Source organism: Rhea americana, unplaced genomic scaffold (genome assembly GCF_003343005.1).
Source record: "Rhea americana isolate MKP2758 unplaced genomic scaffold, rheAme1 scaffold_22, whole genome shotgun sequence".
NCBI classification, from domain to species: Eukaryota; Metazoa; Chordata; class Aves; order Rheiformes; family Rheidae; genus Rhea; species Rhea americana.
In genome coordinates this window covers 146,138-164,668 of record NW_028186329.1, presented here as the reverse complement: position 1 = coordinate 164,668, position 18,531 = coordinate 146,138, and the positions used below count along the sequence as shown (strand labels likewise).

Here is an 18,531-nt window from a genome sequence, read left to right as displayed (position 1 = left end):
TTAGCCAAACTTGTATTGCAGTCAGAAAACTTGGAAGCCTCCATTTGTCTAGGCTTGTTTATGTGGCAGCCTCCTTAGAGAGCTAGTGATATCCATTTAAACCTAGTTTTCAATATGTTCTTTTAGATAAATGTTTGTTTTAAGTGAAGGTACAAACTGAGATTATGGAAATCAAGATTTATTGTTTTTCCTGAAAAGTGAATTCCCAAAGAAGAATTTATTTCCTAAAGCAAAAATTATTGCAAAATCTCAYCACTGAGGGACAAGATATACTCTTACCCCCAGCTATTACAGGTAGCAAAGGTGGAAATACTCTGTTCACATGTTGATTAAACTTTTGAGCGGTTTGGTTAGTTGCTTCTCTAACCGGCTGTAGCACTTCTTACTGTTCTTTCTTAATAATRCAGCATCAAAGATTATAAGGTACTTTCTTAACTATGAAATTCGCAGTATAAATTACATTTGTAGCAGAAATTGTCAGGCTCGACAAACGGAAAGGAGCACGTACTTTTCCATACGATAGCTATCCTGTACGACTGCGCACCGCGGAAGGGCCGTGCTGGAACGACTGGCGCAGGACGGCTGCGCTCGCGGCCTTGCACGCTAACGCCCGGTAGCTCTGGGCGCCTTCCTGCAGAACTGGTCTGAGTTGCGTGTGCTCTCTCTCTAACCTCAGRTTGTCTACCTAAGCCTCGACTATGTGTTTAAGCTTACAAACGCTTCGTTCTTGAATTTTGGATTTCAAGGAGAGGCTTTGCACAAGGCACGCTGCAAGGCACTTTACATTGCAGGAGTTTAAAGTGAGCAGCAGACTACAGTGGCAGAGCCTGTTACATATTTTTATAGGCAGCAGGAAGGATACAGGATTGTTATTAGATCAGGTGCAAGTGGAAAAATAAAATACTGCTGAAGAATACAGAGAGGCATCCACTGAAATAAGGACAGAAGATTTGAGTCTTGAATTGATTTGTATTCAGATGTACCAGAAAACCAGAATCAAAAACAGGCATGTAGTAACAGAAAGGGATATTCTAGCCCTGGAAAAAAATATGTTACAGATAGGCGAGGTCTATTTTATAATAAACTTTTATTTTCTTCTTTTTTCTTTTATTTCAATGCATTTTGTKTTCTTAATGGTAGGCTAATATTGAATAATAATAATAGAAGGAAGAAGTGGTTTATATGTTCAATAGTTCATTTTAACATTTGTAGAACCACAGTAATGCTTCTTGTCAGACTTGAACAGTCCCTTCCGTGATACCTGCCTTRTGCCAACTTTATAATAAGTAGAAAGAAGAAAGAAGGGCAGGGGAAGAAACCTTTGGTTTAATTTGTCTGTGATATTGTCTGCTTCTTAAACCTTAGTGTCTGTGCCATTAGAGTAGTGGCTATGTTTTATGCAGACAAGGCCATCATTCAGTTGTGAATGAAGCGATCTCACTACAGGTTGGAGATTGGAATTCATTTAAGATCAATTTGGAAACACTTTTAGGAAAGATGCAATAGAGAAATTAAGAGAGTAGCTTCAGTTTTACCTCTTAAGAAGKTCTGATTGATCTGAGAGCAATGCATTTTATCTTCACTACTTTTTTTTCTGCTGCATGAATATTTTACACATGCATATAAAACGGAGTGATCAGGTTTTGCACCTTTTAGTCTTTCAGTATGTATACACACAGCTTGAATTTATATTTCTGTTATTCTTGCAAAAATAACAGTTGCAAAACCTGTAATGGAAACTTAATTTGGAAAGGTGAAAAAATTATAAGTAGTATAAAGGCTATACTGAATTACATCACTTATTAATGTCATTCTGTTAAAAAAAAAAAAAAATTATTACCCATCAGATTGTATGTAATCTTTGTGGTGTCTTAACAGCTTTACAGACTCATTGGCAGTTGAATAGTGCAAAGCTATTCAAATCATAAGTATAGAAGCCCTTTTGGATCACTACGTATTTTGTTCAAACAAACAGAAAGCTTAAGATAAAGGTCTCTGGGGGAAAATACATTTTAAGTGCTATTGTTTAGAGACCATGCGCACCAACATTCAGCCTGAAGGAAAATTTCTTAGTCTATGTGCTGTAGGTCTTCGGAAAAAAAMCACAGGATTGAAAAGAAAATATTTCTAACATTAATAAAAACGGTGCTACTTGGTGCTGCTGCAATCTGTAATCTAAAACTCTAGGTGTTTGTTTTTCTTTTAAAGTTCAGTTTGCCTAGCACAAGAGAGAGACTAATATAGAAAGGAAAAAGGAAGAAGGCTAAATTACTAAATTTCTCCATAAAACTTTCTCTRAAATGCTGTTTCAGTGTCAATAAAGGAAATATTTTTCCTCTGGGTCTCTTAAATAAACATGAGGCCATTGTGTAGCAAGAAATACATTCATTGATTGAAGCAGACTTTCCTGATAACGGATTGTCTGCAAGTATATTTATGTATTTGTTAGTTAGTCTGACTTTACTTTAACTATTCTTTTAGCTATTCTGACTTTGGGTGTGTTTTTTGTTTTGTTTTTGTTCTTTTTACTAGAACATGTTCAAGTAGCTTTTGTAGGATATATTTGAATAAGTAGGTTATTCGTGAACTTCTCATAGCAAATGGTTGGTTTGATACTGGAATTTCTTGCTATGTTTCTAGGTCTGTTTTTGATGTTAGGTGGGATTTTTTTTTTCTCCCCCTGACATCTTACTCTCATTACTTTATATTACATCTGTGTTCATTCCCTTTAGCTGAAAGATATGGAATTGTGACCATACTCACAGAGTTTATTAAACACACAGATACTATGAAACATCTTGAGGATCTTAGGCATTTTGTACATTTACATACTGGGAAATTAAGAGCTTCATTTTACCAGTTACAGATTCTTAAAATTCTAAGCTGATCACGAAGCCTTTGAAATAAAGCAAATTGAGAGACTGAGGGATTAATTTTAAGCAGGTATAGCTTAATATTTAAGGAAAGGATTTCTTATGCAACAGCAGTCATAGCTGTATATGCAACGGATACGCACGTTAATCTAAATGTATGTCTCCTCTCARGTACTCACCGTGTACTCACTGGTGCAAATTGACACAGCGTTTTTCTCGAGCAGTATTCAAGAGATGGAGACTTCAGTTTGTATGTGTTAGCTGTCACTCTGCAATCTGCTTTTAATAGTGAGAAAACAAATTTGCAAAGACGGTTTGTGCTACGCACCCTTCGTCGTGGAAGCAGGCTGCAGCTGATCTACGTCGCTCAGTGCGCAGGTCAGCGCGTGCATTGGGCAGGCGCTGTGGTTGTGCGAGTGTGAGCAGCAAGACCTTTCTGCAGCCAGGGCGCTGCTCTCTGTATCCGGGAACAGATGTCAGGGTGCCGCGGGCAGGGGGGCTAATACCACTGCCAGAACTGCCTTCCATCGGGTCTGATGGACGGTGTCTTCTGGGTTAGACATRTGGTCAGCACGTGTTACTAGCTCTGTTCTGGGCTCTTCAGTAGTAATTTATCATTATACCTGGTTTCTTTTTTCTTCCCCTTCTTTTTAAGAATTCGAAGTCTAACACAGACTTTGCAAGTCTCATTCAGTGCRGTAGAAATCAGGAGAGACTTTTTGGCTTATTTAGAAAAGCTGATTTGCTAATGAATCAGCAAACTACACATTTTCTGGCATAGGGCAGAGGTAGCTGAAGTACGTTTTGTATTTTCAAGCAATAGCACGTTGCTTGAAAGAAGCTGACATCTTGTGTGGTGTTAGTGTCTAAAGTAGATGGATGAATCTACTACTGGTAGTGTGGACAGTATTGATGACCATGTTTAGAAATATATGAGTAGTAATTACCAGCTCTCCTCATTTCACCTCGGATAAAGTGGGATGAATGTTACGAGTGAAAACCAGAATGCTGTTACTGGGTAGAACTAACGTGAGCACAAATGATGAGCTTGCGTCCGTAAATCAAATTAACAGAGACTGGCACTGCCCCACCTTGCGGACTCGGTTTGGATAGAGACTCCAAATAGAAATCCCAGCCTGCTTTTAGTATCCACTTGGATGTGGTACCTTTTGGATTGTGGTCTTCAACGCTGAAGCTCAGCCTGTGATGCCTTTGACAGAGTAATAACTCTTCCTTTACCTTTCCTCCCTCCTTTTCTCTCTGTCCATCTCAGTGAGTTAAATGCCCACAGCAATAGCAAATCAATAGCCAGGTGGAAGCTGCAGTAGAGAGGATAAAAGCTATCGGAGCTGGGACAGGCTGCGGATGACAGCCTGACCTCTTTGGGATCAATGCTGTGACATATTTTGCCCCGTATCACCCTCGTGCTTTATCATCCTTGGCACAGCTGTGCCACTGAACCCCAAAGATGCAATAAGAGCTTCGCTTCAGAAGTTGCAGCAAAAGAAGAAGTTCTTAGGGATTAGGGGAAAGTCGTGTGTGCCAGCTTTGAACCAAAGTCCTTTTATAAACACAGAGTCTGAGGAAGGAGGTTTAATAAACAATGAAAAATGCCCAGCTTATCGATTAGGAGGTGCRGAGTGATGGGAAGCTGAGTGGGTGAGGGTGTTGCAGTACTTGCAAATCTCTGACATACCTCAGATTTATAGGTGGGAAATAAATGTTGACGTGTTTATTTTCCTCCTCCCTTYATTATGTACCCAGGGAAGAGCAATTAGTTTCTATTTCTTAATGATTGCATTATCGTTGAACATACATCCTTTGGCACTGTTGACTATAAAAAGTCAATATAAGACCCAACTGTACAAATAATTTTCTCCTCACACTCACAGCTATGTTTATTAACAGTAAGTGGAGTAAACACATTTTTGCACAATTTATTTCTGAAAGAGCTTTTAAAGAATAAAAATAAATAAAAGATGTTATGTGCTTTTAAATTAKATGCCATTGGGAACTGTTGTAATACAGCTGAACTTCTTGTTGAGCAGTAGAATCAGCGAACCGAGTTATTTCAGGTCTATTTCAGGTTAATAGAATTAATACCTTATATGGCATCAAAGAACTGTTACATTTAAAATAGGACATATCCCTTTTCCATTCAAACCTATTCCTTTCCTCCTGTGTTTTGCAGCCTTTTGCCATGGTTCTACTAATAGAAACCATCTCCTTGTGGATGAAGTTTTTTTTGTTTTTTGTTTTTTTGTTTTTTGTTTTGCAGAGGATGTGTTTCAGTCAAAGCACACTGGGAAATTTTCAACAATCAGGTTTTATTTTTAAAAAATGCAAATTTGTGGGTACCTGGCTCTGTGGTTTTTCTTTTTTTTTTCTTTTTTTTTTAATTCCTTCCTAGAAACTTACTGACTTTTACCAGACTAATTGAAGGTTTTTTTGGCTTCTGGGAGTTAAGAGAATGAAGCTGATTCGAAGTGGTCAGCTAAGAATAGCTGTAGACCTTGCTAGCATGGGAGAAATTAAGCTCAAGAAGATGAGGCTCAAGCACTTACCTTACCAATGTCTTATAGCTTGACCTGCCTCCTCCAAGGACAGTTTCCAAATCAATTGGCTATGCAGGGGTGGTTGCTTGTGACATTTGAAAAGGTCTAGTTTTTGTATCAGCGCAGAATAAAAACAATTATCAAAAGCTCAGTATTTCTTGATGAATTTCTTCTCTTCTGGCTGGACATCCTTTAAATTTTCAGAGCTACCCAGTRCTTACTGAATTCTTTTCTTGAAAAACCTAAATGTTAGTTCAGAATGATTCGTTTCATCTTTCMTCCCGTGTTCTATTCCCAGTAGTAGAACATTTGTTTGTCTGGTTTAAACAGGTAGTACGAAGCACCAGATAAGATGGCAACTGATCCGAATGCTGTTATTCAACAAGGAGGAAAACCAACCCTCCACGTAAAGCACAATGTCTCTCCTGTTCTGCTGCCTGATGAGAAGGGGGAAAGGGATGAGTTTCTGAGGGAAGACCAGCCATGTAAAACTGATGCTTTTCTCACGAAACCCAGCTTAACRTGATTCTTTTTCATATTTGTTTGCTTTGTTTTGGCGTTCTTGGTCTAATCCAAGTAGTGGGGCAAACCTCTCAGCTGGCGGAGGGATGCGACCGGGAATAAAAAGGGGAAGGTAGAGCTGCGGCGCCCGGAGACGAAGCGAGAGGCAGAGGGATCGCTTGGCGCGCTCGGGAAACGCGAKGGGCTCTCGCTGCCGGTTGTGAAAGAGTAATTTGAAGTCTGACGGACTCTGTCAAGTGCGGGAGCCCGATCCTGCTCGGCTGTGCATTGCGGTGGAAGTGAGCCAGGCAAGGGCAGGGGGACCTGGGCGCAGCCTTCCGGCAGGCTTGTTCCGGCGGAGCGGGTGGGAAAGTAAAACCAGGGCTTGCAAATAATAAGCTGCTCTGCCTGATTCCTAATGAACTAGGAATAAGTGGCCTTGGTTTCCCAAGGAAGCCCGGCGATTGCAGGGAAGCTTTAGCAGCRTGTGTGTGACCACATCGTATTTTGATCAGCTATAGCACAGCAAAGGCTTGTAATTAGCATAATCTAACAATTAGCCTGGCATCCTTTCCCAGAGTTTAATTACCCCAATATGATAATTGAATAGAGGGCTTAATGACAAGAGAATAACTTTCATTCTGCGTTGTGTACTTGCATTCTTGTCGAGACATAATTTTTGAACGCTTTTCTTTTTTGAACAACCGTCATGATTACAGGTTTTTCTCTTTGTTTTGTCAGTCAGCGTTTTGCTTCCTACACGGTCTTTTCTCATGATATTTTGAACTTGTCTTAACTTGTGAAACTGTAGCCTATAGGGCTAAAAGGTCGCAGACAACTCCTTTATATTACTTTTTTTTTTCTTGTTTGCTTGCTCAGGGTAGTAATATCCTGTTAAGGGTTCTAAAATGTCACTGGTTTGCTACTCTTAGCAAACCCACTTCACTTAGCATCTGGAAAATGTTGGAATTTTCTTTTGGTTTGAATAGAGCTAAATTTAAAATAGCTCTTTGATTACTTCATTGTTTGTGCATCAGAGTCGGTGGTGATGTCAGCAGAGCTATGGGAACAGAGTTTATTAAATGTTGTGACAAAGCCAGTAAAAAGAGCAGAAAAGCATTAAASGGGTTATTTTGAGGAACCGCAAAAATAGCATCTTTAAAATTATCTGCAGTAAGATGATGTGCTTAATCCCACAACCCCTCAGATAATTAACAAGCGCACGATTTCCCCCATCGCACATAGCAGCTCTAAGCTGGATGAAGCGAGAGGCTTGGACTGTCTACAAGAGCAGAGACTAATGAGGCACAAGCTGCCCCGCTGCGCTGCCGGGGCAGCGCGTGAGCCCAGCTCGGGAAGGGCGAACGTGGGAAGCGACGGCTGGGAGCGGGCTCGGCGGTGGGGAAGGGTAAATGGGCGACATCGTCACATCCTAAAGGCAATCAAAGTGCTTTCCTTGTTACAGATGTTAGCGTTTTCCAGAAAATGTGTGTTTGCTTAGTATGGTATACCCACATATACAAAATACTTTATATTCCTTTTTCCAGTTTGAATTAACCAAATGGTTTCATAACCAACCTAACTAACAGAAGGAAAACTACTTTCCTACCCTTTTCTGTGTTTTTCCAGCTGAAGCTTTTCCTGTGGGCTAGAGCATTTGTAAGAGATCTTTCTGGTGTCTGTTAACATCTAATCTCCTGGTGGTTCAGCCCTTCCTGGGACACCTGCAAGATCTTCACGCCTGGCTGCTTACTTTCACGATACTTGTAGGAATGGATTTATCTCTGAGATCTCTCTGTCTCCATCAAATTTAGCTGAAACTGGCTTAGTTACCTCAAAAGTTGGACGGAGGGGCTGAGTGGGCAGCAGTTACGGGGTATGTACACTCGCTGCTCACAGAAGCCTGCTTCCTTAGGGAATGGAGCAAGCGTCTTTCTGCTATGCTGTTTGTGAAGAGCTGTGKAGCTACAGTTTTATTTACTCTAAGAATAAATCTATTCACTGATTTTTTTTTTCTTTTTTTTGGTGTTGCCTTGCATTTTAGATTATCTTTTGCAGGCAGGGTATTATTTTGCAAGCAACTGGTGTTTATAAGGCATTCACCTTTAATAGTGTCCTCTGTGCGCTGGTGTTACTGGCTGTGCAAGCTCCAGGGCAGCAGATTCGGGGCCATTTGCATCTGATGACTTTTGATGTGAGAATGAAGATCAGAATGTCATAATTCATAGTTAAAGCAGTTATTTGATGCCTTTTGTGGCTCACATTGAAGCTGTACCCTATACATTTGACAGAACAGACTCCAAATAAAGAAAGGTTGACAGAGTAAGAGGAAAATTTTCTAGCACACTTAATCTTGAAGTAGAACAGCTGGCATGTCTCTTTTACAGAAAAGGCGATGGAATATAACTAATAAGATTTGTATGGGAAGCAACAAGCAGAAGCTGTGGCAATTTTTTATCTATCTGAATGATAATAGGCAATTAGTGTTATTTGTGCTGTTTTTAAACTGGATTTTTTATAGTGTATTTCATGAAGGGAAGGAAGAAACAAGTAAAACTTGTTGCATTCTAAGTATCTATTTAAATAAATCATCACTTATTTCAGTGACCAGCAAAGTTATTAAATTCAAGATGAGTCGCATATGCTTCAGAAATTACAATTATGAAGAGATGCATGCACACAGGCTGTGTACTTGTGCTTACATTAATGGATAAACAGAATACAGAGGACAAAATTACTTTGAAAATAGTCTTATGTTTCTCTGCTCAAAATTGCCGTGAAGTTTTTTTGCTGTGTCCTGAACGGATGGTTGCGCAGTGGCATTTAAGCAGAGAAATGTCTGTRTGATTGTCATTGCTGGAAGCAATGTGCAAGTTCTGTGTAGCAAGCTGGTGTGCATTGGTTACGGAAATGTTTGGGTTTAGTAGCTGCTTAAATATCTGTCTCTGCCTTCGTAGGGGCTTTCGTAGGTCTGCTGCCTAATAGCTAGCCTTATAGTACRCAGGTTTCCGAGGCCCTGCCTGAATGCCACCTGACAGAAAACAAAGGTTAATTATGTTTGAAGAATAGCTGTGTTTTGCTCTGCGTAAACCAGAGTGCAGTGAGACAAATGGCATTAGTTGCAAGAAGATCCTGCCTGAATTTTGGGGAACCTTTTGTGGTTGGTTTCTATTGCACTGCTATAGTCTGTTTTGCAAAAGATAGGTATGACTTATTTCTTCCTCATAAGGGGATTTGTAAAGATCCTAACCACTGTGTGGCTGTAGAAGGGCACAGGGGTCCAGGTGAGCGTCTCCCATTATAGAGTTTAAGGCCTAAGTGAGGAAGTAAAAGAGTATCAGTGGTATTGCTAGAGACTGTAGGAAAGCACAACAAACTGCCTTGTAACTGGAGAGACCAGGGTGGTCTCACAGTTCACTGCAAGGGAAGACTGGAAATTCTGGAAAAACAAAAATTGTTCTGTATCTCTCTTTAGTATGCAGACTAAGGGTGTGATTCCTGAATTTTTTTTTAAGCATTACAGGAGGGGAAATAAATACTTGCTTTCTGCTTCGTAGCTGGCTAATAACCACTATGTGTCTTTTCAGTATTGCTGTTACTGTATTTATGGAGTGAAGAGACTTCACTCACAGCTATGTGATAAAATGCCTTGGTACGTGTTTCCCCTGGAGCAGGTTCGCTGCTGTGGCAGCAGTATCAGCAAAAGGCCAGTCCAGATCGCTTTAAATATGCACCATCTTTCCTTTTTAGACACTTAAATGTAAATGCATTTTGGCTACAGCAAATGGCTGTGGAATGAATGTACAGGCAGTGCAGGGGAAAGGGGAAGAGGGAGAGAAAGAAAATAAGATGAAAATGACTTAGTTGTATACTTTATCCTCAGATTGGTTTTGCAGTTAGTACTTGCTTCCTCTGCTCACCATGTCTAGCTGTGCATATACTGGAAAGAAGGAACATAGTCAACTGGTTCAGCACTTACAGAAGCAGAAATAAGAGGGAATCTGCTAAAATAACAGTAATCAAAGAGGAAAAATGGGTTGAGTTTTCACTTGTTTAAAAGGAATACAGTAGAGGACTCTGCTAGAACAGAGTTAAAATGAGCTCTTTGTTTGCAGTATTGGGTGGAAGAGCTCAGTAGTGCAGATTACAAATTTGATTTCATTGCTAAAGTGGATTTAAGGTGTGATCACAAATTGATTAAGTTGTCTGTCTCTTTGTATTTATAATCTCCATTATCACAGACTGCGTGGTAGGATTCATCCCTTCAAATTTAGCCATTTACAGTGGAGAATCTATCTGTGAAATATCTGTCTAGACTCTCCTTTCAGTTAAAGGAGAGAAATAGCTGCTCCTGGAGTGCGATTCATCTCATCCCGGTACACCTTGGGCCTAAACAGGTCAGATGAATTGGACTCTAGAAGTTCCTATTCCTCTTCGTTGACTTAAAGGAAATCCAGAGAAGTAGTTCACATAAGGTTGTTTGTACGGTAAAGGTCTAAAGTTAAGGAGACCAGGCTGATACCCTGAACGTCTACAATTATTTAAGTCTAGTTCAGAAAGCATATAGTTTCCGTCACAAAACCACAGCTGGGCATTATTGTGRGGGCACAGCATGGTACCATAGGATTCCTTGAGAATAACAGGGCAAAAAGCTTTGCATTGTCCGTCACTTACAGGGTGGGGTTTTTTTTATTTATTTATTTTTTAAAAGCATATATATGTAGTCATTTTTACTTACTAAAAATATAGTTTTGTGGAAAAAATAGAGATATCACTTCCAGAATTAGACTTTCCTGTTCAGAACTTAAAAGATACTTCTTTTCATTACCTGTAAGAAATGGCATGCTGTTAACTGATACGGAAAAAGGAGACCAATTTGAAAACAATGCAGCTTTGCGAATGTTTTAAGACAGTAGCTGTTCAGGTGACAGGTTTTGTAAGCACTGGAGTACAGAAGTATATTTCTAGGTAATGATTTAGATAAATGTGAGTTCTGCTGAAATGGCTGTGGTTCAGAAAGACTTTTCTATGTTACAGAATGGAACCATGAGGCTATGCACTGGCTGAAATTATACAGATATATCATGCTTTGATGCGTGTTCAGTTTTTTCCCTTTAAAAAGCTATTTTATTGAAGCTAAATTATTGTAGGGATATGAAAAGGTATAGTTTGCTCTGAATTTATCCTTGGAGGGCCAGCAGATCATTGCTTTTTCTCTGAAATTAGATAGAAGGATCCAGATGGCAGATTTCAAGCCCATCAGGTGTTTAAAATATGCCCCTCAGCTAAAAAGAAGTATTATAGTTAAATCTGTCATGGCCTTTTTATTGCTCTGTGATACACTTGACAACTGCAGCCGTGAAAGAGAGAAGCTACAAGGAGCCCAGTCGGTCTGAAGTGGAGTAGGTCAGTGGCTGGTTTCATCGGCTGCCCCGGGGAGGCTGATAGACGTACAGACCTGCTTTATGGAATCATTAAATCCATCATGGTGTAGGCTCCCATGGAGGCAGGGAACTCCTTCCCATAGTTTCTTCCAGACACTGTGCCAGGCATTAGAAAAGCAGTGGAAGTGGCCCTTGGAGGGAATAAAACAGGGTGCCCCCCTCCCACTCACCATCCTGAAGAAGTCTACAGAGTCTTCAGTGGTAATAGCGCAGGGCATTTGGGCTGATGCCCCGTGCAGCATTTCGYGGCTGGCACTCGTTCAGACCTGCCACGTTAGCCTGAGTGCTGATAATTCGTATCCCGGGATCCTTTTATCTGAACAGAGCAATGTCTCAGCTGTATAGCCTGGCAGAGGAGTTACGCYGCTTTTCAGATACCTTTAAAAAGCGGTAGAGGCTTTGCTTGCGACCTGACACAGCGCTGCTAATGATGAGGAAAGAGTAAACCTGTTTGTGCTGCTCTAGTATGTATAAACATTTACAGCCAAGTCGGCTTTCAACAAAGGGCTGATTACTGCCTGATTCAGAGAAGGGGATGGGTTTAGTTTGTTTAGTGTTTGTGCGTTTGTAGATGTTTGTATAGACAGCGGTTTGGGGAGGCTGATRCAGTTTTGGTCCTTGCTTTTTTTTCTCCAGTGAAAAAAATGAAAGGAGTAAAGCAGACACTTTCTTTGTTTTTCAGTACGCCACAGGGAAAGGTAGTCTGTAACTTGGTATGCGTTAGCAAAAGACTCGTTCTACAGGACAAAAGAACAAAACCTATTTCCAGAAGATCATATGACCATAGTCCTGTATRAGCAGACTCTGATAACTCTGGTGAATTGTGAGGGTTATTTTTAAGAGTGAAGGTGCATGGCTGGAGTGAAATAGATTGCCATTAATGATGCCCTTTTAATGAAGACATTATCCTACAAGAAAGTTATCCTGAGTTAACTCTGCTTTTGTCTGAATTCTTTCTTTCATTTTAGATTCCAGAGGGGTGACTACCACATCGATGTGTGCATCAAYGACTATCTGGATGTGTTCTGCCCTCACTATGAAGATTCGGTGCCAGAAGATAAGACCGAACGCTATGTTCTTTACATGGTGAACTTTGATGGTTACAGCTCCTGCGATCACACCTCCAAAGGATTCAAGAGGTGGGAGTGTAATCGGCCGCATTCCCCAAATGGACCATTGAAGTTTTCAGAAAAATTCCAGCTCTTCACTCCCTTCTCACTAGGATTTGAGTTCAGGCCAGGCCGGGAATATTTCTACATCTGTGAGTATACAGAGATTTACCATTTTTGCATAGCAGATGCAAGAAGTRCAGCTAATTTTTCACCTCTGCTCTGTGGATGTGCAGAGGGCCAAACTGTGTGTGATGCAGATGTCTGACAGTGAATGCAGACTTAACTATCCCCAGATACATTAGCTAGGAATCTAGAGTGAAAATGAGATTAAAAGCACAGCTTCTTTTCTCACATGAAATAACATGTCAGCCTATTCACTGAACCGCGGCTGACTTTTAAAGGAAAACACGCTATTATATTTATTCTAACAGTCTGAAGTGGGGGAGGGAGGAAGAAGGGATGGCTGGAAGTTCTCCCTAAATACAAGGAAAAATAACAAAATCCAGGGATTTCACATCCAAAAGAAGTAATTACGTGCTCAAATTAAATATTTTTGTCATTACAATATTTGTCATCCAGGGAGAGTGAAGGCTGTTCRGTTTGTAAGTGCTGTAGCTGCTAATATCAATAGTCCAGCAATAGTTAAAGTTGTAATTTCTGAGGATAAATATACTAGCATCAAGCCAAGGGGCTCTTTATTGCTTTTTCTTTCCCCCCCCCACTCCCACTTAGAGCAGCTGTTCCTGTAAGCGTAGGGGGATGTGGAATGCAGTGGGAGCAGATTCCGAGCAAATTAGTATGAATGAGCTCTCACACCTGCCTTGGTAAATGATGGGGAACGCTGTGGGCTCGGAGCCCTTCTCCAAGGAGCCCTGCATCCGTGCTGCTCTGGGCACCACAAATGGGCTGGAAGGAAGAGGAGACACAGAGTAACATCTGGGGCTAAAGAAATAAAAACATCAGGAGGTTAAAAACCGATGGGTTGAGCTACCTGATTCTAACAGACGCACCACGTAGCTGTTGCTGCTTCAGCTGTCTGGTTTGGTTAATCCTCCAACAAGGATCTTATTTCATCAATCTGTTTTGTACCTGAATCTTCCACTTCCCAGCAAGTTTTGATTGTTGCAACTACAACTTTTTGTGTGTTTTTCAGTGTTAGACTAGAGAGTTAAAAGCTTTAGATAGAATGTAGATCCCAAGAAATACTGTCTTCATGTCTGTAGTTGGCCTTTCTACTGTGAAACAGTCATTCCACCTCATTTCACCACAGAAACTGAGTGTGTATGATCCCTATTTTTCAGCCTCATTTCCTCAGTATTAAGATTTTTCTTTTCCTGCTTTAAATATACAGAGAAATACAGTCCTGGTGGATTGTTTTCAATTCATTTCTTTTTCTTCCAGCAAAAAAAAAAAATCTGTAATGAGTGGCATTTCAGCATCAGAAGAACAGTGCCTTGTTCTTGTGCTGGAGCATAATAATAATAATCAGAAAAAGGATAATTGAACTGTAATATTATTTCAAAATTGTTTTTAGTATGGTGCTGAGAAGTCCTGTAAAACTCTACTGCCATTTCAGGGTCACTTAGCAAATAAGAAATCAGGGTGATAAGAAGAGTGTTGCAGGATAAATGCACTGTGTACCTTGTTTGCTTAATCCAAGTCACCTTGCTCTCAAAAGCTTCCCATTAAATTGAACAGGAGTTCTGTTTGTCTGAAAACGACAGTATTGGGCAGTCTGTGGACACTGGATTTTGTTTTTGACTACCTCAGTTCCTAAGCATCGTCAGTATAACAAGCAGGAATACTTAAGCTAGGCAGTGCAGTCTCCTTCGCATCATGTGGTTGCAATAAAATGCAGTACAGGTATGACATCAGTAGCTGCAAACATAAAGAAACTTTCTTATCGGTTTTCTAGATTTAAAAAAAAAGACAGAAACATTTATTAAAGGTGAAAACCAAACAAGGAAGTAAAGAATGAGAAATCTCAGCTTGGTCTATCTAGGTAATAGCTTCATTGTTAAAACATACAAAGTCCATTGAACTCTCAGGCAAGACATTACTATTGATATACACCTAGGGTGCTTATGGCTGGCTTTCCTCATTTGTGGTTAAATTCAGTATTTCATTAAAATCATTATGTATCTCCTATAACATTCATTTAACAGAGTCATTTAGCTGTCAAGGGCTTCCTTCAAAATAGTTGTTCCAAAGTGCTTTAAAATACGAAGAGCTTTATGATGTTCAGCTGAGTTTAGATGGAGTTATTTTTTTTTAATGAAAGGTAAAATAGCAAAAAAAAAAAAAAAAAAAAAAAAAGCAGCAAAGAGCTATTCATTTGCTAGCAGCTTATTGGCCTGGTATTCAGTAAAACTAAATTTTTAGACATGTTTTAGAGAGACAAAACATTTTTCTTCCTTTTCTGTGGCTGAAATATTTCTTCCCCTTCATTTTTAACTCTGCTGAGGCCGGTAACAAGGTGAACAAGGTGGCAGTTGCAGAGGAGCACGGTACGCTCTGGCAACAGCTACACGCAAACTCTCTCCGGGGAGAGCTGTCCGTCCCGGTGTGTTTTTCTGCCAGCTTGTGCCGAAGGAGGAAGGCGGTGAAACGCCGTGCCGCGCTTCCTCGGCGGGCGCCCTGGCGCCGGCCGCCGGGACGGCCGCGGTACCTCGCTGCGGCTGGCTGTGGCGGCCGGAGCCCGCTTGAGGAGGGGGCGCAAAGCGTGGGGCTGAGTGTAGACCTCAGGGAAGACGGCGGGACGAAGTGGCTGGTTAGCTATTTAAGTTAGTTACTGTCTGCTTGGTGCTGTTTGGAAAAGATCTGTTGTTKGCAGATCTCCTTGCTTTGCCTTTTACKGGGGTTACTTGCCCCTCCTGCTTCYGTTATTTTTGWMAAGTGCAATGATTTGACAACCATCCCAATCTCTTTTTTTTCTCCCAAACCATTCGTTTTTAAAATTGCCGCTGCTGTTTGTCATGCCTTCCTGCGTTGCCCAGATGAGGCTGGATCTCTTTTCTTTGCATGTTCATTCTAGGAAAATATAGGAAAAATTAACTTTCTGGTATCAAATCTACCTTGAAGAAACGAATTCAGTATTGCAGACATGAAGTCAACAAGTACTAATAGAGTTTAAAGCAGAAAAGGTTATTAAATATTTACAGAGAAATTAGCTTTAAAAAGGTGGTTTTAATTAGGGAGCACATAGTAGGGGGGCAGGGAGAGTAAATGATAAATATGACCAGAAGATTCGATTTTTACTTAGTTCTTAGCAGGCTCTCACCTAGGGTTAATATACTTCAGTCACAGGTGAAATAATATTACTACTGAAATGGAAGCAAGTGGAATATAGAAAAAGTAGAATTTAAATACTTCATGGGATAATTGCAGTTTTAATCTTTTGGAAGGGAGAAAACGTTTGGGCTTGCAGGTTAAGATAGGGTACCGCACAAAGGATGACAAACACACAAAACAAATCATAAAATACGGGATTTTTGCATAATTCAGAATGAAGGTGTCCTTTTCARTTCTTTGACACCCTAAATGAGAAGTGATTTATTAAGGTAATGAGTAAAATACCAATAATAACTTGGCAAGCAAATATAAAATCCGAGTCGATGGGGGGTGAGGAAGGAAAGAAAAACCAGTAAGACAACACCACTAGAAACTGACTTGGGACAGATTACGGCAGGATCCCAAGAGCGGTTTTTCAGCCARCCTCCTGTGTCGATTAAAGCTAGATCCCATCCTCATATTTTGAGGATATCATGGAACGTAGTATCAGAAGTTTCACTCGTATTAAGCTGTATCAGATGTACTGCTTTCCTCTAAGCCAGCTATCCTGTCAAAGACCTAATGCTTGATATAATTTATTCTTAACAGATCCATGTTGTTTTTACATCATCATCTTATCCTCCTAAGAATGTACACATGTTGTTTGCTTAATCATTTCAGCATTTTTTTTGACTGCAGACTTCTGTACATGCTYTCTCCCCTTTTCTGAAGAGACCAGATAGCTTTGCTCTTCTTCCCAGCCCTCTGCTGCCCTCCTGCTCTCCCAAGGTCTTGAAGACATTTGCTGGAGGTTAACAGGCTTTTATATGTAACTTATCTAATTATAACTTAAGTGRTTCTTTCTCTTTTCTTATAGGGAAAGGAATTCCTTTTGTAGTTTAAAAACTGCGTTGTCTTACCTATGGCTTATTTGTGTAACCTTTTTAATTAATACTTGTTTCTAGTTTTAGCTTGTGTGTGTGTCTTTCTGATTGTATTTCAAGATGCTTATGTCGTTTCTTTGTATCATCTCTAATGGTGTGCCCTTGTCACCGTTTCTTTGTACGAAGCTTCTGATCGTTGATTCAGGAAGCTTTTGGTGCAACCATATTGCTGCTGACCACCTCAGGATATTGTGCACTTAATGATTTGGATTCAGTTATGGTTTTAAATAATAATTCGTTCATTTTTGTTAATAAAAAAAAGTGATCGAATTAAAAAATGCAGGTTGTAAAGTTGTGCTTAATTTTATGTACAGTTCTTCATAATAGCTTCCTGCTTTCCTCTATGCCTTTTCCTCTTACAATATACCCTCAGGGGACCCAGTGCTACCTGTTCCCTTGATCTTTTTTTTTTAATTTGTCTTTATTCCTGATTATCTGTTTTCTGTGTACTAACTCCATCTTTTCTGAAACTTCTGACTCTTACCTCCTGATGACTTTTATTCAGATTTCATTCTGAACTGCTTCTCTAGAAGAGAATTTGTGATTTTCAGAGTCTAATAAAGTTCTCTCTCTTCTATTAACTCATTCCATGGCTGGGCCAGGAAATTGTCCTCACGTTGTTCCAAGAACTTGGGGGACTGTTTGAATACTGCCGTCGTTCTTCTCTTAACAGCTGCCAGCATGGTTGCACTGCCCTCATTGCAACCATCTGCGCGCCTCTGGAGGCTCCTGTGACTCAAAAAAGAAAAAAAAAATCTTAAGGAAAAAGCAAGAGTAGAAAAGGTTTATGATATCTCTGTTATTAATAAACAGAGATATCATAAACCTTTTCTACTAGTTAGTTAATCTTTACCTTATTAATAGGTCTGTAGCTGAACTTTTTTGARCCAGTCACAACTCTGACTCAAAGAGTCAGGAAAGAGTCAGAACTCTTTTTGATGCCAGTTTAGCTGTACTCACTCTTCGCTATATTTTGCGTTCTTACATTTAGGTGTTCAGTGTTTGTTTGCCCTGTTACTTTTCCTTTAGTCTCTCCTGTGATCCGCTTGGTTTCTCTGTCTTCTGCAATACCATGTTTTTTGATTGCGGGGTGGTATTTTGGGGAGAGTTTACTTGCTTTCCGTCTCAACACTGTAAATATACCTTAAAATCCATATTGTAAAATTGTCTAGTTCCTATTTCCTTCTTTTTACTGGAGATCTTTGTGATAGAATCTGAGCTGAAATAMCTGGTTGGCCACAGAATTGCTGGAGGTAGAAGAGAACATGAAGCTACCATGGCTTGATGGTGACAGTAGGGATTTTTATTTATTAGTAAAGAATTATTGACAGAACTAGGGCTGTTAGGTCAAGGGGAGGAATCATATGCATCCCTGCACAAATCGGCGGCGTAGGAAGGGCATTGGCCACTWCTTTGAAAATTAGCACATAATTAAGAAAATAAGTTCCCCGTGATTAAGAACCTGGAATAGCCTCACAAATTGTCAGCTTGGCTGTTATTTTTTAGGATTGGTTTGAGTATAGGAAGGATTTGGGGACTTTGTAGAGACAAAGTTGAATAGCCTCTAACGCTGTGCAGGAGAAAAATAAATAAAAGTCCTATAGACTATAGTATATTAACAAGATTTCTCAGTATCTTACATGTGTTCAAGGAACGATACTGAACAGGCACACAGAGCTTACCACTCTTGCTAAAGCACCGGTTTAGTAGTAGTAGTAACCAGTGTTTTGCATGAGGAGGCACAACTCRCTGAGAGACTTGCTTGATTTAGAGATCTCTTCCTGTTCTGCCAGAGATTTAGGCTGAGGTAATAGGAGCACAAAACAGAAGGA

General features: G+C 40.1%; 1 protein-coding gene across 1 annotated transcript in view; it reads left to right on the top strand.

The window, feature by feature from the left end:
- Positions 1–11,818: 11,818 nt before the first annotated feature.
- EFNA5 (ephrin A5) overlaps positions 11,819–18,531 on the top strand; it is a 41,010-nt gene continuing 34,297 nt past the window's right edge. Inside the window, exons 1-2 of the mRNA XM_085305336.1 lie at positions 11,819–11,837; positions 12,342–12,634. Of these exons, the coding sequence (XP_085161462.1) occupies positions 12,457–12,634 (178 nt within the window). The 5' untranslated portion in view covers positions 11,819–11,837; positions 12,342–12,456. The remainder of the gene's footprint in view (positions 11,838–12,341; positions 12,635–18,531) is intronic.